Here is a 23,907-nt window from a genome sequence, read left to right on the forward strand (position 1 = left end):
CCACCACAAGAAAACGCACACACATAAAAAACACATTTTGAACCAAAATAACTACAGGAGAGCAATGAGAACAGCAAAGTAGCAACAGAAATTCTATAGGGCACAAAAAGCCAGAATGGCTGCACAGGGAAGGAAAGGAATCATCTTGCCTCCACCACCTCATCCCCCGAGTTGGGGTCAGCCCTACCCACCTAGGGACAAGCTACTTCGGTCACTGCATATCCCCGTTTCAGTCACTGCTATATCCTCCCCTTAAGACCAAGCTGAAGGGATGCCCCACTCCCAGGGACCCAGAGCCTTAAAGTGCTGGAACAGTCTTACAACAGTTGCCACAGACATGGCAATACCCACCCCCCACCGCAGGTACCTCAGGCCTCTGGCACACTGGAGAATTTATGCCTCTGGAGCCAGAGTAGATGTGGCACCCTACCGCCTGGGTACCTCAGACCTCCTACATACCAGAGAAGTGGCACCCCCCATGGCACAGCCGAGGTAGTGCTCTGTCACACAGGGACCTCTGGCCTCCTATACACCAGAGAAGTCTCCTTCAACACCATGCCATTGGTGAGGCAGCAGCCCCTCCCCCAGCAGGGACCCTGGTCCTCCAGCATATTAGAGCAGTTGGTCCTCCAGCATATTAGAGCAGTTGCTCCTCCCAGCACACAGGTGACATGACACCATATACCCAGGAATCCAGAGGCTCTACTGACTCACGTAGCTGCACTTTTAGCAGTGCCTCACATCCCAGGGAATAAGAGCCATGGCTGAGCTGTGCCACTCCACCCTCCATTCCCAAGAACCAGAATACACCCCATCTACCTGGAACTAGATTAGCCCTCCACTGTCTAAGCTACTCAGGCACCTCATCTCTTCAAGGAATGGAGTCATCTCTGTGTTTCTCTTCACCACTTGAGACCCAAGCCACAGTGGTATATTGCCATTCCTCGGTCCTTGCTGCTGTTGCACCTGGCCTCTTAAAACTTGAGTTACTACCATATCCCACCATCTTAGAGTACAGAGTCACCACTGCATGGTTCCTCATATCCTGGAGTCCAGCCTTCTACTGTGCCCTGTTGGTTCTAGGTCCCAAATTGCAGTTGTGCCCAACCCCAGGGCCTGAGCCTCTGGAGCACCCCTTCCTCGTCGGAGCCATACAAGTGTGGTGCCCTGCTCCCATGGGTAAGAACATAGCTGCTTCCCAACCCCCTGGGCCTAAGCTACCAGGTTGTCCCTTAGAGCAACAAACCTTAGTTTACTGGAAGAACTGCATCCACTCATGCCTTGGAGACTGATTCTGTGCCTCAAGTCCCAGGTGCTACAAGTTTCAGAAGACAATGTATGCAAGAACCTGACTTCACGACCACTCTGAGCATCTGTGCTGTGGATCCCAGTGCCACTGTAGCTGCCTGTGAACCACGTCAGATCCAACTTCAAGAGAGATCCTCTCAGCTAAGAATCCCCACTCCAAGAAAGACAAAAACAGGAGAATCCCTAAAACCCTTGCTCTAATAACCTACACAGTCACTGTCACTACCACAAATTCCTTCAGCCTAGACCACTGAGGCTCTGCAGGTATCACTAACATTGATCACAACTGAAAAAACTTCACAGAGACTACAACACTGCACTAACACAGAAGCAGAGCCACCACACTCTGCCACGCCAGGACCCTCAGGCCCATCTGCAGCTAAATGTTTTCCCTTACAAAAGCCACTCTGTAAAGTTTGGAAGGAGTGACCGTACCACCAGATAGGCAGAAATTAACATAGGGACACACAAAAAAATGATAAACCAAGGAAATATGACACCACCAAAGGACCAGAATAATTATACAGTAATTGATCCCAAAGAAACAAAAATTTAAAATTGCCCCAAAGGAATTTCAAAATAATACTCTAAAAACTCCAGTGAGATGCAAGAAAATACAAATAGACAATTCAGTAAAAACAGGAAAACAATTCATGATCTGAATGAGAAATTCAGCAAAGAGATACATGTCATTTAAAAAAGAACCAAACATAAATCTTGGAGCTGAAGAATTCAATCAATGAGATTAGAATAAAATTGAGAGCTGCAACAGCAGACTAGATCAAACAGAAGAGACAGTTTGTGAATTTGAAGATGAGTATTTTGAAATGACTCAACCAGAGGGGAAAAAAGATTGAAAAAGAGTAAAGACTTATAAAAAACCATCAAGCAAACAAATGTTCACATTATGGGAATTTCACAGAGAAAGGACAGAGAAAACAATGTTTACTTAATGAAATAATTGCTGAAAACCTCCCAAGTCTTGGAAAAGATACAGATATCCAGATCTATGAAGCTCAAATGTTCCCAAGCAGATTCAACTCAAAGAGATCCTCAAGTCATATTATAATCACACTGTCAAAAATCAAAGACAATTTTTAAGAGTAGCAAGAATATCAAAATTTCTTACACTCTTCCAAAAAATGTAGCTAGAAGAAATACAACAAAACACATTTTATGAAGGAGCATCACTTTGAAATCTAAGCCAGATAAAGACAACACAAGAAAAGAAAGCTATGACAATCTTTCTGAAGAACACTTACGGAAATCTTCAATAAAATATTTGCAAACCAAAGCCAACAACACATCAAAAAAATTATACACCGTGACCAGACAGTATTTATTCCTGGCATGCAAAGCTGATTAAACATATGCAAATTGATGTCATACATCATATTAACAGGACAAAAGATAAAAACCACATTATAATCTCAACTGATGAGAAAAAAAAGCATTTAACGAAGTCCAACATACTTTCTTGATAAAAACTGTCAACAATTTAGACGTATAAGGAAAGTTCCTCAACATAATAAAAGCCATTTACGAGAAGCCCACAGTGGACATTATAAAAATGAAGAAAAACTGAAAGCTTTTCCATTAAGATCCAGAACAAGGCAAGGATGCCCCCTCTCCTTCCATTCAACATAGTACTAAAAGTACCAGCAAGAACAATCAGACAAGAAAAAGAAATAAAATGCATCCAATTGGAAAAGAAGTAAAATTATCTCTATTTGCAGAGGTAACGGTCCTACACCACAAAAACCCCAAAGATTCCACACAAAAAAAACCTATTAAAAATAATAAGTTCATTGGGAGGCCAAGGTGGGTGGATCACGAGGTCAGGAGATCAAGACCATCCTGGCTAACATGGGGAAACCCCAACTCTACTAAAAAAAATACAAAAAATTAGCCAGGTGTGGTGGCAGGTACCTGTAGTCCCAGCTACTTGGGAGGCTGAGGCAGGAGAATGGCGTGAACCTGGGAGGTGGAGATTGCAGTGAGCCAAGATCGCGCCACTGCACTCCAGCCTGGGTGACAGAGAGAGACTCCGTCTCAAAAAATAATAATAATAATAATAATAAGTTCAGTAAAGGATACAAAATCAACACATAAAAATTACTACATTTTTATACACAATTATCTAACTGAAAAAGACATCAGGAAAATAGTTCCATTTATGATAGCATTAAAAAAAAACTGAAGAAGCAAGAATAAACCAAACCCAAAATTAGTAGAAGAAATAATAAAGATCAGAGTAGAAATAAACGAAATTGAAATTAAGAAAATACAAAAGATCAACGAAATGAAAAGTTGGTTTTTTGAAAAGATAAATAAAATTGACAAACCTTTAGCCAAACTAAGAAAAAAATAGAGAAGACCCAAATAAATAAATAAAAGCAGAAGTGAAAATGGAGACATTACAACTGCTACTGCAGACATTCAAAGGATCATTATTGGCTACTATGAGTAACTATATGCCAATATATTGGAAAATCTTGAAGACATCTAGAAGAAAACTCCTAGACAGACACGACCTACAAAGATTGAACCATGAGAAAATCCAAAAGCTAAACAGACCAATAACAAGTAAAGAGATAAAAGACACAACATGTCTTCTAGCAAAGAAAACCTGAAACCCAATGGCTTCATTATTGAATTCTACCAAACATTTAAAGAACTAATACTTATCCTATTCAACCTATTCCAAAAAATAGAGTAAGAAGAGTAATAGAGTAATATTGGCCATTTTATAAGACGAGTATTATCTTAATATCAAAACCAGATAAAGACACATCAAAAAAGGAAACTACAAGACAATATCCCTGATGAATACTGATGCAAAAACCCTCAACAAAATACTAGCAAGATGAATTCAATAACACATTGATAAAAGGTCATCAATAACAAGTGGGATTTAGCCCAGAAATGCAACGATGGCTTAACACATGCAAATTAATCAATGAGATACATCATATAAATGGCATGAAGGACAAAACCATATGATCATTTCAATTCATGCTAAAAAGGCATTTGATAAAATTCAACACCGCTTCAACGATAAAAAAAAAAACCTTCAAAAAACTGAGTACACAAGGAACATACCTCAACATTAGAAAAGCCATATACAACAGAACAACAGCAACTATCATCCCAAATGTGGAAACACTGAAAGCCTTTCCTCTAAGATATGGAACAAGACAAGAATGCCCACTTTCACCACCGTTATTCAACATAGCACTAGAAGTCCTAGCTAGAATCAGCAGACAAGATAAAGAAAGGGCATCCACACAAGCACAGGCAATCAGAGCAAAAACGAACAAATGGTATCACATCAAGTCAAAAAGCTTCTGTACAGCAAAGGAAACAATCAACAAAATGAAGAGACAACCCACAGAATGACAGAAAATATTCATCTGACAATAAATTAATAATCAGAATATTTAAGAAGATCAAACAACTCTATCAGAAAAAAAATCTCATATTCCAATTTAAAATGGGCAAAATAGCTGAACAGACATTTCTCAAAAGAAGGCATACAAGTGGCAGGGAGGCATGCAAAAAGGTCATTATTGATCATCAGAGAAATACAAATCAGAACTACAAGGAGATATCATCTTACCCCAGTTAAATTGATTTATATCCAAAAGACAGAAAATAACAAATGCTGGTGAGGGTATGGAAAAAAAGAGAACCCTCCTACACTGTTGGTGGGAATGTAAATTAGTACAAGTACTATGGAGAATGGTATGAAGGGTCCTCAAAAAACTAAAAATATAGCTACCACATGATCCAGCAATTCCACTGCTAGATATAAACCCAAAACAAAGGTAATCAGTGTATCAGACATCTGCATTCCCATGTTTGTTGCAGCACTATTCACAATAGCCAAAATTTGGAAGTAATCTAAGTGTCCATCAACAGATGAATGGATAAAGAAAATGTACTTATACACAACGGAGTACTATTCAGCCATAAAAAGAATGGGATTCTGTCATTTCCAACAACATGGATGGAACTGGAGGTCATTATGCTAAGTGAAATTAGCCAGCACAGAGAGGCAAACATCACATGTTCTCACTTATTTGTGAGACCTAAAAATAAAAGCAATTGATCTCATGGAGATAGAGAGTACAAGGATGGTTACCAGAGGCTGAAAAGGGTAGTGGGTAAGAGGAAGGGAAGCTTAATGGGTATAAAAAAATACAATGAATAAGACCTGGTGTTTGATAGCACAAAAAGATGACTACAGTCAATAAGAATTTAATTGTGCACTTTAAAATAACTAACAGAGTATAACTGGATTGTTTGTAACACTAAGGATAAACACTTGAGGTAATGGATACTCCATTTACTCTGATGTGATTATTATACATTGCATGCCTATATCAAAACATCTCATGTACCTGTAAGTATATACATGCCTACTACCTACCTGCAAAATTTTAAATAAAAATTTTTTTTAAATAAAACAAAGGCTGAATCTTTGAGAGTGGGAAAAAATGAAATAAAGGGCATCCAAATTCAAAAGGAAGAAGTCAAATTAATTATCTTTGTTTGCAGATGATATGATCATCTATTTGAAAAAAACCTAAAGACTCCATTAAAAAACTGCTAGAAGTGATAAACTCAGTAAAGTTGCAGGATACAAAATCAACATACAAAACTCAGTAGCATTTCTATATGTCAACAGCAAACAAACTGGAAAAGAAATCAAGAAGGTAATCCAGTTTACAATAGCTAAAGATAAAAATTAAATACTTAGGAATTAACCAAAAAAGTGAAAGATCTCTACAGTGAAAACTATATAAGATTGAGGCAAGGAATTAAATAGAAACCATTAAAAAATGGAAAGATATTCTATGTTAACAGACTAGAAGAATCAATATTGTTAAAATGTCCATACTACCCAAAGCAATCCACATTCAATGCAATACCAATGACATTCTTCACTGAAATAGAAAAAAAAATCCTAAAATTAATATTGAATTACAAAAGACCCATAATATTCAAAGCTATCCTGAGCAAAAAGAACAAAACTGGAGGAACCACATTACCTGACTTCAAATTATGCTACAGAGCTACAGTAACCATAACAGCATAGAACTGGCATAGAAACAGAAACATAGACCAATGAAACAGAATAGAAAACCCAGAAGCACATACACACAACCACAGCAAACTCATTCTAGACAAAGTTGCAAAGAACCTGTATTGGGAAAAGGAACATCTCTTAAATGGTGCTGGGAAAACTGGATATTCATATGCAGAAGTATGAAACTAGATCCCTATCTCTTGACATATACAAAAATCAAATCACATAGATTAAAGACTTAAATCTAAGACCTCACACACTATGAAACTATTACAAGGAAACACTGGGGACCAAACTCCCCAGGACACTGGAGTGAGCAAAGATTTCTTGAGTAATAATCCAAAAAGCACAGGCAGCCAAAGCAGAAATGGACAAATGGGATCACATCAAGTTAAAAAGCTTGCACACAGCAAAGTTAGCAATCAACAAAATGAAGAGACAACCCGGAAAATGACAGAAAATTTTGCAAACTATCAACCTGACAAGGGATTAATAACCATTATACAGAGAGCTGACAAGATGGCTGAATAAGAATAGCTCCAGTCGCCAAATCCCAGAGAGACCAACACAGAAGGTGGGAGATTTCTTCATTTCCAACTGAGGTATCGAGTTCATCTCATTGGGACTGGCTAGACAGTGGGGGCAGCCCACAGTGGATGAGCAGAAGCAGGGTGGGGCATTGCCTTACCGGGGAAGTGCAAGGGACTGGCGAACTCCCTCCCCTAGACAAGGGAAGCCGTGAGGGACTGTGCTGTGAGGGACTGTGCTATCTGGCCCAGACACTATGCTTTTCCCATGGTTTTTGCAGCCCAAAAACCAGGAGATTCTCTTGTGTGCCTCTACCACCAGGGCCCTGGGTTTCACGCACAAAACTGGGCAGCTGTTTGGGCAGACACCGAGCTAGCTGCTGGAGTTTTTCTTTTGTTGCCCAGTGGTGCCTGGAACCCCAGCGAGACAGAACTGTTCACTCCCCTAATAGGGGGCTGAAGCCAGGGAGCCAAGTGGTCTCACCCAGCGGGCCCCACTCCTACAAAGCCCAGCAAGCTAAGAACCACTGGCTTGAAATTCTTGCTGCCAGCATAGCAGTCTGAAGTCAAAGTTGGTGGTGGGAGGGTCATCGCCATTACTGAGGCTAGAGTAGGCAGTTTTCCCCTCATAGTGTTAACTCTGACTGTGAGTAACACCACAGCACAGCAAAGTACCTGGGGCCAGACTGCCTCTCTAGATTCCTCCTCACTGGGCAGGACATCTCTGAAAGAAAGGCAGCAGCCCCAGTCAGGGGCTTATAGATAAAACTCCCATCTCCCTGAGACACAGCACCTGGGGAAAGGGGTGGCTGTGGGCGCAACTTCAGCAGACTTAAACGTTCCTGCCTGCTGGCTCTGAAAAAAGCAGCATATCTCCTAGAACAGCACTCGAGCTCTGCTAAAGGACAGACTGCCTCCTCAAGTGGATGCCTGACCCCCGTGCCTCCTGACTGGGAGTCACCTCTCAGCAGGGGTCAACAGACACCTCATACAGGAGAGCTCTGGCTGGCATCAGGCGGGTGTCCCTCTGGGACGAAGTTACCAGAGGAAGGAGCAGGCAGCAATATTTGCTGTTCTGCAGCCTCCGCTGGTGATACCCAGGCAAATGAGGTCTAGAGTGGACCTCCAGCAAACTCCAGCAGACCTGCAGAAGAGGGGTCTGACTGTGAGAAGGAAAACTAACAAACAGAAAGCAGTAACATCAACATAACAAAAAGGATGCCCACAGAAAAGCCCCATCCATAGGCCATCAGCATCAAAGATCAAAGGTAGATAAATCCATGAAGATGAGGAAACACCAGTGCAAAAATACTGAAAATTCCAAAAACCAGAATGACTCTTGTCCTCCAAATGATCGCAACTCCTCTCCAGCAGCGGCACAAAATTGGACAGAGAACGAGTTTGACAAATTGATGGAAGTAGGCTTCAGAAGGTGGCTAATAACATATTCCTCTAAGCTAAAGGAGAATGTTCTAACCCAATGCAAGGAAGCTAAGAACCTTGATAAAAGGTTATAGGAACTGCTTACTAGAATAACCAGTTTAGAGAAGAACATAAATGACCTGATGGAGCTGAAGAACACAGCATGAGAACTTCGTGAACCATAGACAAATATTAATAGCCAAATCGATCAAGTGGAAGAAAGGATATCAGAGATTGAAGATCAACTAAATAAAATAAAGCATGAAGACAAGATTAAAGAAAAAAGAATGAAAAGGAACAAACAAAGCCTCCAAGGAACATGGGACTATGTGAAAAGACCAAACCTATGATTCATTGGTGTACCTGAAAGTGATGGGGAGAACAAAGACACAATGTACCAGAATGTCTGGGATACAGCTAAAGCAGTATTTAGAGGGAAATTTATAGCACTAAATGCTCACATCAGAAAGCATCAAAGACCTAAAATCGATACCCTAACATCATAATTAAAAGAACTAGAGAAGTAAGGGCAAAAGAATTCAAAAGCTAGCAGAAGAAAAGAAATAACTAAGATCACAGCAGAACTGAAGGAGATAGAGACACAAAAAAAAACCTTCGAAAAATCAAGGAATTCAGGAGCTGGTTTTTTGAAAAAATTAGCAAAACAGATAGACTGCTAGCCAGACTAATAAAGAAGAAAAGAGAGATGAATCAAATAGGCACAACAAGAAATGATAAAAGGGGTATCGCCACTGATCCCACAGAAATACACACTACCATCAAAGAATACTATAAATACCTCTATGTAAATATACTAGAAAATCTAGAAGAAATGGATAAATTCCTGGACACAAACACCCTCCCAAGACTAAACCAGGAAGAAGTTGAATCCCTGAATAGACCAATAACAAGTTTGGAAATTGAAGCAGTAATTAATAGCCTACCAATCAAAAAAAGCCCAGGACCAGACCGATTTACAGCCGAATTCTACCAGAGGTACAAAGAGAAGCTGGTATCATTCCTTCTGAAACTATTCCAAACAATAGAAAAAAGGGGGACTCCTTCCTAACTCATTTTATGAGGCCAGCATCATCCTGATACCAAAACCTGGCAGAAACACAACAAAAAAAGAAAATTTCAGGCCAATATCCCTGATGAACGTTGATGCAAAAATCCTCAGTAAAATACTGGCAAACCAAACCCAGCAGCACATCAAAGTGCTTATCCACCACGATCAAGTTGGCTTCATCCCTGGAATGCAAGGCTGGTTGAACATATGCAAATCAATAAACGTAATCCATCACATAAACAAAACCAATGACAAAAACCACATGATTATCTCAATAGATGCAGAAAAGGCCTTTGACAAAATTCAACAGTGCTTCATGCTAAAAACACTCAAGAAACTAGGTAGTGAGGGAACGTATCTCAAAATAATAAGACCTATTTATGACAAACCCATATCCAATATCATACTGAATTGGCAAAAGCTGGTAGCATTCCCTTTGAAAACCAGTGCAAGACAAGGATGCCCTCTCTCTCCACTCCTATTCAACATAGTATTGTAAGTTCTGGCCAGGGCAATCAGGCAAGAGAAATAAATACAGGGGATTCAAATAGGAAGAGAGGAAGTCAAATTGTCTCTGTTTGCAGAGGACATGATTGTATATTTAGAAAACCCCATTGTCTCAGCCCCAAAATTCCTTAAGCTGGTAAGCAACTTCAGCAAAGTCTCAGGATACAAAATCAATGGGCAAAAATCACAAGCATTCCTATACACCAATAATAGACAAACAGAGAGCCAAATCATGAGTGAACTCCCATTCACCTGCACTACAAAGAAAATAAAATACCTAGGAATACAACTTAAAAGGGACATGAAGAACCTCTTCAAGAACTACACCCACTGCTCAAGGAAATAAGAGAGGATGCAAACAAATGGATAAACATTCCATCCTCATGGACAGGAAGAATCAATATCGTGAAAATGGCAACACTGCCCAAAGTAATTTATAGATTCAATGCTATTCCCATCAAGCTACCATTGACTTTCTTCACAGAATTAGAAAAACTACTTTAAATTTCATATGGAACCAAAAAAGAGCCTGCATAGCCAAACAATCCTAAGCAAAAAGAACAAAGCTGGAGGCATCACTCTACCTGACTTCAAACTATACTACAAGGCTACAGTAACCAAAACAGCATGGTACTGGTACCAAAACAGATATACAGACCAATGGAACAGAACAGAGGCTGCAGGAATAACACCACACATCTACAACCATCTGATCTTTAACAAATCTGACAAAAACAAGCAATGGAGAAAGGATTCCCTATTTAATAAATGGTGCTGGGAAAACTGGCTACCATATGCAGAAAACTAAAACTGAACCCCTTCCTTACACCTTATACAAAAATTAACTCAAGATGGATTAAAGACTTAAACATAAATCCTAAAACCAAAAAACCCTGGGAGAAATCATAGCCAATACCTTTCAGGACTTAGGCATGGGCAAAGACTTCATGACTAAAACACCAAAAGCAATGGCAACAAAAGCCAAAATAGACAAATAGGATCTAATTAAACTAAAGAGCTTCTGCACAGTAAAAGAAGTTATCATCAGAGTGAACAGGCAACCTACAGAATGGGAGAAAATTTTTGCAATCTATCCATCTGACAAAGGGCTGATGTCCAGAATCTACAAGGAACTTAAACAAATTTACAAGAAAAAACAAACAACCCCATCAAAAACTGGGCAAAGGATATGAACAGACACTTCTCAAAAGAAGGCATTTATGATGCCAACAATCATGTGAAAAAAAGCTCACCATCACTGGTCATTAGAGAATGCAAAGCAAAACCACAGTGAGATACCATCTCATGCCAGTTAGAATGGTGATCATTAAAAGGTCAGGAAATAACAGGTGCTGGCAAGGATGTGGAGAAATAGGAACACTTTTACACTGTTGGTGGGAGTGTAAATTAGTTCAACCATTGTGGAAGACAGTGTGGCGATTCCTCAAGGATCTAGAACCAGAAATAACATTTGGCCCAGCAATCCCATTACTGGGTGTATACCCAAAGAATTATAAATCATTCTACTATAAAGACACATGCACGTGTATGTTTATTGCAGCGCTATTCACAATAGCAAAGACTTGGAACCAACCCAAATGCCCATCAATGATAGACTGGATAAAGAAAATGTGGCACATATACACCATGGAATACTATGCAGTCATAAAAAAAAATGAGTTCTTGTCCTTTGCAGGGACATGGATGAAGCTGGAAACCATCATTCTCGGCAAACTAACACAGGAACAGAAAACCAAACGCCATATGTTCTCACTCATAAGTGGGAGCTGAACAATGAGAACACATGGACACAGAGAGGAGAACATCATACACTGGGGCTTGTTGCGGAGTGAGGGGCAAGCGGAGGGAGAGCATTAGGACAAATACCTAATGCATGTGGGGCTTAAAACCTAGATGATGGGTTGATGGGTGCAGCAAACCACCATGGTGCATGTATACCTATGTAACAAACCTGCATGTTCTGCACATGTATCACAGATCTTAAAGTTTAATTAACAATAAAAATAAAAACAAAATAACCATTATTCATAAGGAACTCAAACAACTCTATAGGCAAAGATCTAATAATCTTATTTTTAAATCGGCAAAAGAAACAGGCATTTCTCAAAAGGAGACATACAAATGGCAAACAGGTATACAAAAAGGTGCTCAAGATCAATGAGCATCAGAGAAATGCAAATCAAAACTACAATGCGACATCATCTCACCCCAGTTAAAATAGGTTTTATCCAAAAGACAGGCAATAAGTAACAAATGTTGGCAAGGGTGTGGAAAAAAGAGAACCCTCCCACACTGTTGATGGGAATGTAAATTAGTATAAGCACTATTTTGATAACAGTATGGAGGGTCCTCAAAAAACTAAAAACAGAGCTACCACATGATCCAGCAATCCCACTGCTAGGTATATACCCAAAACAAAGGAAGTCAGCATATTAAAAATATATCTGCACTCCCACATTTATTGCAGCACTATCCACAATAGCCAAGATTTGGAAACAATCTAAGTGTCCATCGACAGAAGAATAAATAAAGAAAATGTGGTGTTTATACACAATGGAGTACTATTCAGCCAAAAAAAAGAGATGAGGTCCTGTGATTTGCAAAAACCTGAATAGAACTTGAGGCCATTATGTTAGTGAAATAAGCCAGGCACAGAAAGAAAAACAACACATGTAGGAGCTAAAAATTAAGACAATCAAATTCACAGAGAGTACAAGGATTGATTACCAAAGGCTGAGAAGGATAGTTGAAGGGTGAGGAGGAGACGGAATGGTTACTAGGTGCAAAAAAAAACAAAATAGCTGGAAAGAATGAATAAAACCAAGTATTTGACAGCACAACCACAGTCAATAAGAATTTAATTGTACATTTAAAAATAACTAAAAGAGTATAATTGAATTGTTTGTAACAAAGAATAAATGCTTGAGGTGATAGATACCCCATTTACCCTGATGTGATTATTATATATTGCATGCCTGAATAAAAATATTTCATGAAATATGTATATTTCATGTTTTAAAAATTAAAAAACAGCTGAAGAGTAAATTTAACAAAGGTGAAAAACCTGTACACAGAAAACTATAAGACACTGCTGAAAGAAATTGAAGACAAAATAATGAAAAAATAAATAAAAAGATATTCCATCCTCATGAATCAGAAGCATTAATATTGTTAAATTATCCATACTACGCAAAGCAATATATAGGTTTGACATAATCCCTATCAAAATCCTAATGGCATTCCTCAAAGGAAAAAAAAAAATCCTAAAATTTGTATGGAAACATAAAAACCCTAAAACAATTCCAAGAATGAAAAACAAAGTTGGAGGAATTATATGTCCTGATTTAAAATTATATAACAAAGCTATAGTAATCAAAACAATGTGGTACTGGCATAAAAACAGACACACACACCAATAGAACAGAACAGAGAACCTAGAAACAAACCCAAACAGATATGGTCAACTAATTTTTGACAGGGGCACCAATAGGACACAATGAGGAAAGAAGAGTCTCTTCAATAAATGGTGCTAAGAAAACTGGAATTTCACACACAAAAGAAACTGAACCTTATACCACACATAAAAATAAGTTCAAAATGGATAAAACACTTAAATGTAAGACCAGGAACAATAAAACTCCTATCAGAGAACATAGGGGAAAATCTCTTGGACACTGACGTTGGCAATGATTTTTGGGTATCAAAACAAAAGCTCAGGCCACAAAAGCAAAAATAAATAAATGAGACTACTTCAAACTAAAAAGGCTCTGTACAGCAAAAGATATAATCAACAAAGTGAAATAGTAGCCTAGAAATTGAGAAAAATATTGGCAAACAATACATCTGATGAGGTTAATACCCAAAATTTACAAAGAACTCATACATCTCAATAGTAGAAAAACAAATAATCCAATTTTTTTAAACGGGCAAAGAATCTAAATAGACATTTCTCCATAGAAGACAAAAATCACCAATAACTATATCAAAAGGTATTTAACATCATTAATCATCAGGGAAATGCAAATCAAAACAACTACGAGATACTACATCATAGCTGTAAAGGTGGCTATTATTTTAAAAAGTCAAAAAATAACAAATGTTGACAAGAGTATGCAGAAAGAGTAATTAAAAATAGAACTACCATATGACCCAGTGATCCCTCTGCTGAGCATATACTCAAAGGAAATAAAATCATCACCTTGTAAAGATTCTGCATTCCTATGTTCCTTGCATCATTACTCACAATAGCCAAGATACGGAAACAACCTGATAGACAAATGACTAAAGAAACTGTGGTACATATATACAATGAAATATTACTTAGCCTTAAAAAAGAATGAGATCTTTTCATTTACCACAACATGGCTGGGTCTGGAGGACATTATGCTAAGTGAAATAAGCCAGACACAAAAAGAAAAATATTGCATGATCTCACGGAATCTACAAAAAGAAATCAAATATACAGAGATAGAGAACAAAACAGTGGTTACCAGGGACAGACGGGGTAGAGGGGATGAAATGGGAAGATGCAAGTCAGAGGATACAAAGTAGCTGATATGTAGGATGAACAAGTCTAGAGATCTAAAGTATAACATGAGAACTATAGATAATAAAACTGTACTATATATGGGATTCATGCTAAATAAATATATTTTAGCTGTTCTTGCCACAAACCAAAACAAACAAAAAAAAAAATGGGTAACTGTGAAATGACAGATATGTTAATTTACTTCAATGTAATAATCTTTATACTATCTACATATACCCCATAACATCATGTTGCATAGCTTAAATGCACAAAATAAAATTTATTAAAAAAAAAGTACAGTTACATTTAAACTTGAGTTTTAGAGGTAGGGAAAGGGCAAATCAGGGCTGGGTGGGTAAGAAATTTTGGGGATGATGGGTGTGTCCTTATCTTGGAGTTACTCTATCCCTATCACAACTAAATATAAAGCAACAGTAATCAAGATAGTGGAATACTGGCAGTTGGATAGACAAATAAACCAGGGGATCAAAGAGTCCAGAAACAGATGCTTGTGCATATGAACATTTGATTTATGACAAAGATACGACTGTAAAGTAGTGGGGAAACAGTAGTCTTTTTAATAAATGGAACTTAATCAATTAAACATTCATACAAAATGTATTCCTCCTAATTCATACCACAAATACCAATTTCAAGTAAATATCACATCTAAATGTGAAAGGTAAAACCATAAGCTTCTAAATGATTACATAAGAGAACATCTTCGTGATCTAAGTATAGGGAATGACTTCTTAGGTCAAAAAAGTACTAACCACAAAAGAAAAGATGGAAAATCAAACTGGATTAAAATTCAATAGATGGTCCCATTAAGAACATTATAAAAATGAAAAGAAACAAGAAAAAAAGAAGATAGAGCTTCAGCAGTTTCCTTTGTCAAATAACAGGTTCCACTCTAGAATTTATGAGAAGAGACAGCATATTACTTAGTAAGTTAAAGAGGACCTCACAGCAACATTCTTAAATGTGTACTTCAGCTCTTGTTTAGTATGTAAATCAGACAATAGCACAGATTTCGTACTGTGTGAACTATTGCAATTAACTAAGAAAAGCACCAATCTGTTAATCCCAGAAAAGTCCTTTTTTTGAAGTATGTGATGTTTTAGATATTTTAGACTGGTACAATTTAAATTGAAGGTGCCCTTGGTACATCTGAAAAAATCTAGAACTTTACGCAAAAAAAAAAAAATGTATCTTGGTATTACACATTAGATACCACATTGCCACACATTAATTGCAAAGATGTTGTCTACTTCAGCAGAATTCAGGCATTCTATCTTCACCTTTCCAAGGCTCTTCACAAAAAACTTAATACCAAAAACACAAAAGAAAAGTATTTTTATGTGGCCAAGTGTTTATTCACATTTTTAAAATAAGCAAATTTCACTACAAGAGAAATTTTCAAATACCCTATTTTCAAAAAGATCAACTTAGTTGATCTTTTTATCTCCTAGCACATTCAGCCAATAAATTCAAACTCCAGAATGAACTCAACATATATATGTAAGGAACTGTAAACAAATTAACAACTGGAGAAAAATTATCTACTTTTACTAGGAAACTTTCAATTTGAATAAAATATATTAAGAAAAAATCTTGCTAACTTTCCTTGAAAAAAAGGTATTATGAGAAATAAATAAATGAATAAATACACTCCTGAAGTTGACAAATTTGCAACAGTTTAGTGACAATTAACAGTTTCCTCCTAAAAAGAAAAACTGATAATAAAAAGAAATGAACACTATATAGACTGTATTTTTTTACCTTAATTCCACCAAGGATAGTGATTTGATAAAAATAAATCACTGAACAGTGAGTGTCAACAATATGACTTTGAGATAATAAAGCTTGGGGATTAGGAGTATTTTCAAGTGGAACCATATCAGACAAAAACAGACAGCAAAGAGGTCTTTGTAGCAATTGTAATTACACACATGTGAGATGACCTGAAAATGGGGAGTGCCACAAAACCACCGTGAAAGAATTCTGCACTTCTCAAATATCATTTCATAAAAACTACAGAAAAATCAGAGCCAGTAAAACTTAAATTATCTTTCAAATAGTCATCATAAACTCTAACCTAGTTAAAACAAATGTTGACTCTAATATGCTAATACTGTAATATAAATCCCTAAATATAAATACCAAATAAATATACCTAAATATAAATATACCAAATATAAATACCCAAAATTCATGAACATTTTATAAGAGCTACAAGAACACACTTTTAGACAAAATGGGACATACTACTCAAAAGGTTAAACTCTACTAAACTTCACTGTGATTATGACCAGCCCACCCATCCTCTATATGTGAAATAAAACTTTTTATTAAAAAAAAGGTCTCACCACTTCTTGTTTCTGGGCTTCATTAAGTTTTTCAGTCAATTCTTCCAAAGCCCTTTTTGTTTCGGCATCCGACCTAGGGGGAAAAAAAAAATTTAAACTTGGATATTTAGAAAATACACAGAACTAGTGAAATGTATAACATGATAATTGTTATTACAAAATATTCTACTTTAGTGGTTCTGAAACACATGGAAGCCTTGTTAAAACACAGACTGCTGGATCCCGCCCCCCAGATTTCAAATCAGCAAATCTGAGATGAGGCCCAAGAATGTGCCTTTCTAAAATTCCTAAGGTCTGCAGGTCTGGAGACCAAACTTTTGAGAACCGCTGTTACACTGGAACATCACTCTCAATAAACACACATGTTGCAATATCTCCCATTTTAAATTAAGAAAAAAGAGAGAAAGGGACAACAGAAAACAAAAACTCTTGATCTTACACCCTCTTTCTAGCAACTGATAAAGAAAAGTGTGCTGTGCAAACTCTATCCTCACTAACCGACCTCCCATTACCTTGTTTCTCATCAAATTAATAACATACATGATAAACAAACAAATCATACAGAAAGATTTACAAAGAAAAGAAAAAGCCCTTCTGTCTTGCACTGTCTTACTTCTGGCTGCGCTTCCCTCTGTGAATCATGCACAACCATTTCCATTATTAATTATTTTGCTGGTTGCCTTCATCATGTTCAACTCGAGACATTTTCGATGGACTGTTTTGAAATATTTAGCTCATTCTCTAATTTCAGATTATGTTAGTACCATTTTTAGTTCTATTGGTTACCTGTAGAGTTTTATGTAATATATTTACACATCTTACGAATTTTATGAATTATTCCATCCTGTGAAATTGATGGAATTGGTGCTTTGTGCTCACATTCTGTCAGGCTCACATTTTAGTCAGCTTCACACTTGGATCATAACTTTCTTGGGTTCTTGTTTTTTCCAAGCTTTCTCATTATCTTTTGGCTTTATATGGGCCTTACTTATCACATCATTGATATTTTCCTCCCACTTCTTACTGAATGGTCAACAAACCATCTATTTCACTCTTTTTGATGACCTTCTTCTCAAAGGACACTTACTTTCCTGCTCTAATTTAGAGTGAATACTTCCTGGGCCTGCTCCATGATTGTCATTCCAGGGTTACTTTCACTGAATCCCCAGGTTAATTTTACTGTTTCTTAATATCTTTATCTTTCTATTTCTTGGTTACAATCTTATTTAACTTATATATCCTTAGGTAATTTCCTCAAAAAGAAGTTACCTTAAAAAGATAAATTTTCAAAGACTTTAAACCTCTGAAAATGTCTTTCTGTATGTATGTATAGAATGTTAAAATACTTTGCTGTATATCCACACAGTGGAATACCAAAGAATAATAAAAATGAGCAAACTGCAAGAACCTGACACAACACCCATAAATATTACAGCCCCTTTCTTGGCTTTTGCGGTTCTGTGCTGTCTAGAATTTCCCCCATCTCACTAGCTATTCCATCTCAGGTTAGCTCCTCCTTCTATCATAAGATTCCTAAATATTATAACTCCTTGCAACTCAGTCCTGTCCTTGATATCCTCCCTATAGTTTCTCTCTTGGTATTATCCATTCCCATGGTTCCAAATGACACTTCTCCATGCTGACCATTCTTAAATTTTACCTCAGAAGAGACTTTTCCTTTGAGCTCCATAGTAAATATCCAGCTGAATATTTTACCTTCCATTTGAATGTCTCACAGGCATCTTAAACATAACATATCCAAGGCCAAACTCTCTACACCTCACCTACCCAAACCAGTCTTCCATATCTCAGGTAGTGGAATTATCATCTACCTAGTTATTCCAATTGAAAATCTTAAAGTCATCCTTAGTTTATTCTCCCTCACCCACCATTACCAAATCCTGTCTCTTTGATTTCCAAAAACAGTATCTTCAAACACACCCCTGTCTATCTCTCTCCTGCCATAATCCTGGGTCAGGCCACCATCAACTCTCATATACTAGTGCAACAGACTTCTACCTCACCCTCCTCAAATCAATTTTTTTTTCTTTTGTGACTGGTTTCACTCTGATACCCAGGCAGGAGTGCAGTGACTCATCTCAGCTCACTGCAGCTTCAACCTCCTGGGCTCAAGCAATCCCAAGTAGCTGGGACCACAGGCATGTGCCACCACGCCAGGTTAATTTTTTTGTATTTTTAGTAGAGACGGGGTTTCACCGTGTTGCCCAGACTGGTCTCAAACTCCTGAGCTCAAATGATCCACCTGCCTCGGCCTCCCAAAGTGCTGGGATTATGGGCCTGAGCCGCTGTGCCAGGCCCAAATCAATTCTTCATATGGCATCCAAAGTAGGTGATTTCTGAATTAAACTTTACTTAATCCTTTCCAAAAGCTTGCTTCCCAGTGTACTTTTATTATTCAATGTATGTTTTGTAATAAATGTCAAAAGTGAAAAATCAGTAATTAAATGAGAATACCAACCTTTCAACATCAAATAGAAAGTTAAACTTTTTAACTTCCTGTCCATTATGTTTACAAACATGAAGTAAGAATTTGTGGTACAAATAAAGCAGAATGGCATCCAGAAATTTTACACATTCCCAAAGGTAAGCCACCTCATTTCCCAAGAAACCTAACTCCTATTTTGGGTTAAACAAAGTTTTCTGCCTCACACATGCCTCCAGGTCACAAAGACTATTACCAGATAGTACCAGCCTATAGATCACAAAAACTATTACCAGATACTAACAGCCCAGTCCAATATTGGTTATTCAAATGACCATTTAAACTAATCAACTAAATCATTCCTGCAACTTCCCCTGTATCTTCTTACAAGACAACTATTCCCTGTAACTCATGTTCCCAGTGCTTAATGTATACCCTTCCTTGAAATGGGTAATGGTTATGTAATAAAACCATTCCTACAATACATTAAAGTGTTAATGTCATTTTGTTAATTTTGTCAACTTGTTAAAAAAAAAAACCTAAGTATTAAATTAATTAAGTCTTACCAGTGTAAAGGGTTAGCAATATAGCTCAATAATATATCTCACAATCCAGGAATTCAAATGCTTTATTCATATCAGCCACATGTGAAAATGATTTTGAACCACCATATACTGTAAGTGATAAAGAACAGAGACTTTGGGGCCTTACTGCCTAGATTTTAATTCTGACTCTGCTACAACCCTCCTGTTTGATTTCTAGAGAGCTGAGTTATTTCATCTCTCTGTGCCCATTTCCTCATCCATAAAATAGAGAAAAAAATAATGATTACCTCGAAGGGTAGTTACTAGAATTAAAGTTAAATCATGAAATAAGGGCTCAATAATATTAGCTAATAGCACTAGTAATAATGGTAGAATCTTTCATTCTCATTACAGCCTATACTTGATATTCATAGATTTAACATTTATAGTTTTGACTATTTTTGTTGCAGCAACACAGAACTGGTGCGTGGTATGATTTAGATAGTTGGGGTTAGCAAGCAAATATGGTAAACAAATTTCAATTCAGCTCTATTGTTCCCTAATCTTTGCTGTATATGGATTGTAATTCTTAAGAAGGCATAAAAATCTTTGTTTTTCCACAAAACATGGCCCCCAAAAGAAAGCCACCTGCCACTGGTGATGACAAAAATGAAAAGACAGTAAAGAAGTTTTAAATTAAATAACAGCTCTTGGGGACTATCCAGAATTGACAAAATTGCAAACATGGGGCAGATGTTAACCACTGACCCTCAAAGATTTCAACTAAAAGCTAAAGTATTGGATTCTACAATGGCTTATGTCCACTGACAAACTCCATGTTACACTTCTTTTTCGTGTGTGCAATGCCAAAAGTCAGTCAGCTAGTGAGTCAGTCTTTGTGTCTCTCTCTCCAATGTATTTGTAAATCTACCTCTTTGCAAAAGTCTCACAGTGTATCCCTTCATAATGTCAGCATTCCATTGTATTAAGTTAAAGTGTTTTTAGAAATAGGAAATTAATTTGTCTAACATTGAGTCATGATATATTCTAAATTCAAAGGGCTGTAAACTGTTCTGTTAATAAATTTTAAGATACTGTATAAAAGCACAACACTTTTAAAAAATCTAGATAAATATGTCAATTACAGAAGCTAATTTATTCTCCTCATAATTTATCCCTCTCATAAAAACCATAGGCTGCTTTTACCGGCTCCTTCTGGAAAGCTCCCTGTTGAAATCATCTCCAAGGCGAATTTGTTCACTGCTGAGGTCTCGAAGAGACTGATGAAAACCATGAAGCTAGCAAAGGCAAAACACAGTTATCCATTTAGAATTCTGTTGAATTCTTCCATAAAGATTCACCAAAGGTAAGAATATGATCTTGTTCTTTGCAATAATAACCAGATTTTGTAATATTATTATGAAAGAAAACACCTATTCTGAAAGAAAAAAATTTTCCAAGAAAAACAAAATTTTAAAAGCTGTATATAACATTTACCAACACATTTTCTACAGTACAATTCTACTCCTCCAGAATTCCACCCCTCTAGAAGGGGTCTGCTTCCTCCTTAATCGGAGTAGAAGAAAAAGAAAAAAGAGAGAGAGAGGAAGAAGGAGAAAACCGGTCTGCCAACTTTTTCTGTAAAGGGCCCAATAGCGACTATTCCAGGATTACAAGCTGTATGGTCTCTGTCACAGTTAATCTTGCCACTGTAGTGCAAAAGTAACCGTACACAAATAAGCATGGCTGAATTACAATAAAATTTTATTATATCAACCTACAACGCCTTAGTTTGCCAACTCCTGCTGTAGAGAAACTCTTGCTCATGTACACTTGGAACCATGTACAAGAAAGTATGGTGCAGCATTATTCATAATGAGAACATGAGAAACCAAATATACACCAAGATAAATAAATTGTGGTATATTCCTCCACTGGAGTATGATACAGCAGTGAAAATGAAACAATCAAAGATACCTATGCATTAGTAAAGCTGAATGTCAAAAACATAACATCAAGTAAAATAAGCAAGTTACAAAAGATTACAGTAGTATCCCATTTACATAAAGTTTAAAGGCAAGCAACACTAAATAAGATGTAGGTAGTAAAAATAAAAAAAGTAAAAAAATTGTTTTTTAAAGTAGAAACAGTGTCAGGATATGTATGAAGTCAGGACAGTGGATACCCCTTGGGAAAAGATGGAGTATAAAAGAGGCTTGGGGGTATGATAATGCTTTATTTAGTGGCCTGGGTGGGGGTTATATGGTGTTCATTCTCATTATTGTAACTTTAACTGTAAATATATATGCTGAATATAAATAGTATGATTTATAATAAAACTACATTAAACAGGCTTGCAGAAACAACAAATTGATTCAACAAAATGCACATTAAGCAATTTATTAATGCCAGCTACTGAGAAGTGGCTCGCAATCTGATACGAGAGCCAGATATGTAAATAAACCACAAATTCTTTACGGGGGCATTAAGAAAGTACACAGTCAAGTGGAGCTAAGGGTAACCTTGAGAATGAACTTAATGAGGAAGAACCATAAAAAGAAAGGAGTGAAGCAGTATAGTGAATGAAAAACTTAAGTTTTGCCATCATGATTTTCCAATTTAGCAAACCAGAATCCGGGCATGCATCCTTGACACCTCCGTTTCACTCATTCCTGCCTTCCCCACATGGCTATCTAATCTTCAAGACCTTTCCATTTTACCCACTAAAATGCTTTTAATTCTACCTCCTTCTCTCCAACTCCATCTATCCTAATCCAAGTGACCATCAATTCACATCCAGAACACAGTAATATCCTTCTAATTGGTTCACCCACATTGAATCCATTTTCCACACTACAGCCAGAGTGATCTTTTCAAAATAATTTTGTCAGCCCTGTTACACGGCTCTACATAATCTCAGCCCTTCATACTTCTTTAGCCTCGTGGGCCTTCTTTAAATTGCTCATAGGGGCTATCTTCCCTCCTGCCAAGCTATTTGTTCTACCTGGAATGACTCTTACTCAGCTTTCAGATCTCAGCTCAGTCAGCCTTTCTTCAGGAAGCCCTCCTTGACTGGGGCATGTCCTCTACCATACAATTCTGTAGCCCTATGCATCTTTCCACTATCGCATGCATCTCAGTTCATAAATAAGGTTGTATTTATGTATTTATTTAATATCTAGCTCCTCCTCTAGAATATAAACTTATTAAAAGACAAGGTTTCTGCTCACCACTGTTTCCAAGTGTAAGCATTATCCCAATGACAGAGACATTAAATAAACAGAAGGAAAGAGTAAATGAATAATGTTAAGATATTGTTCTCTGTTCTGGGCTTCATCACACAGTCCATGCTAGCAAGGTGCAACTATCAAAAAAATAACATAGTCAAGGAAAAGTTTCCACAGGGTGTTTCCTAATGCATTTGATTTTGTTGTCTCGTTATGCAGTAACAAGTGACAGCTACAGATGAGTATCTTAAGATACACTTTGAGTACCTAATCCTAAAACTACCAAAACAAAGAGGTCAAAGTGCAGAACTCCCCCAGTCCTTCTCTATTTAATTTAGCTACTTAAGACAACAAAAGGAAAAATTACAGCTCTGCAGAGAACTTTAAAGAAGCAGAAAAAGATTTCCACACAACTAATACTTCAGAAATCTTTAGTGAATAAAGTATGGAATTTCTTACTTAGTAGAAAATGGCTCTATCAATGATTCAACAATCAGAAAAAACACTAATGGTAGAAAAATCGGTAGATCAATCACACAAATATTAACTTGTTCATACTAAACCAAACTTAGTAAAATAGAAAGTAGCTGACCTAGCAGGGCTTACAGAAAAATGTGCTGAACAAGAAAGGAAACAAAACACGTCCAATTAAGCTCACTTTTAAATGTTCTGCAAGATATAATCCTCCATAACAAAACTCAAAACAAAGGGAAGATAATTTGTACATTGAAAATAAACTAGTTTATTTGAAAAATCCCATATTAACAATCTTACATTCATATAGAATGACAAAAGACCCCATATAGCCAAAACAATCCTGAGCCAAAAAGAACAAAGCTGGAGGCAGCATACTCCCTAATTTCAAAACAT

General features: G+C 37.0%; 1 protein-coding gene across 15 annotated transcripts in view; it reads right to left on the bottom strand.

The window, feature by feature from the left end:
* CEP128 (centrosomal protein 128) overlaps window positions 1-23,907 on the bottom strand; it is a 449,614-nt gene that overhangs the window by 386,926 nt on the left and 38,781 nt on the right. For all 15 annotated transcript variants that reach the window (XM_063715661.1, XM_063715658.1, XM_063715660.1 and 12 more), the window contains 2 exons: window positions 21,017-21,108; window positions 16,844-16,916 (listed from right to left, as the gene is read on the bottom strand). In XM_063715661.1, the coding sequence (XP_063571731.1) occupies window positions 16,844-16,916; window positions 21,017-21,108 (165 nt within the window). The remainder of the gene's footprint in view (window positions 1-16,843; window positions 16,917-21,016; window positions 21,109-23,907) is intronic.

The sequence above is a fragment of the Pongo abelii genome, chromosome 15, assembly GCF_028885655.2.
Source record: "Pongo abelii isolate AG06213 chromosome 15, NHGRI_mPonAbe1-v2.0_pri, whole genome shotgun sequence".
NCBI lineage: Eukaryota > Metazoa > Chordata > Mammalia > Primates > Hominidae > Pongo > Pongo abelii.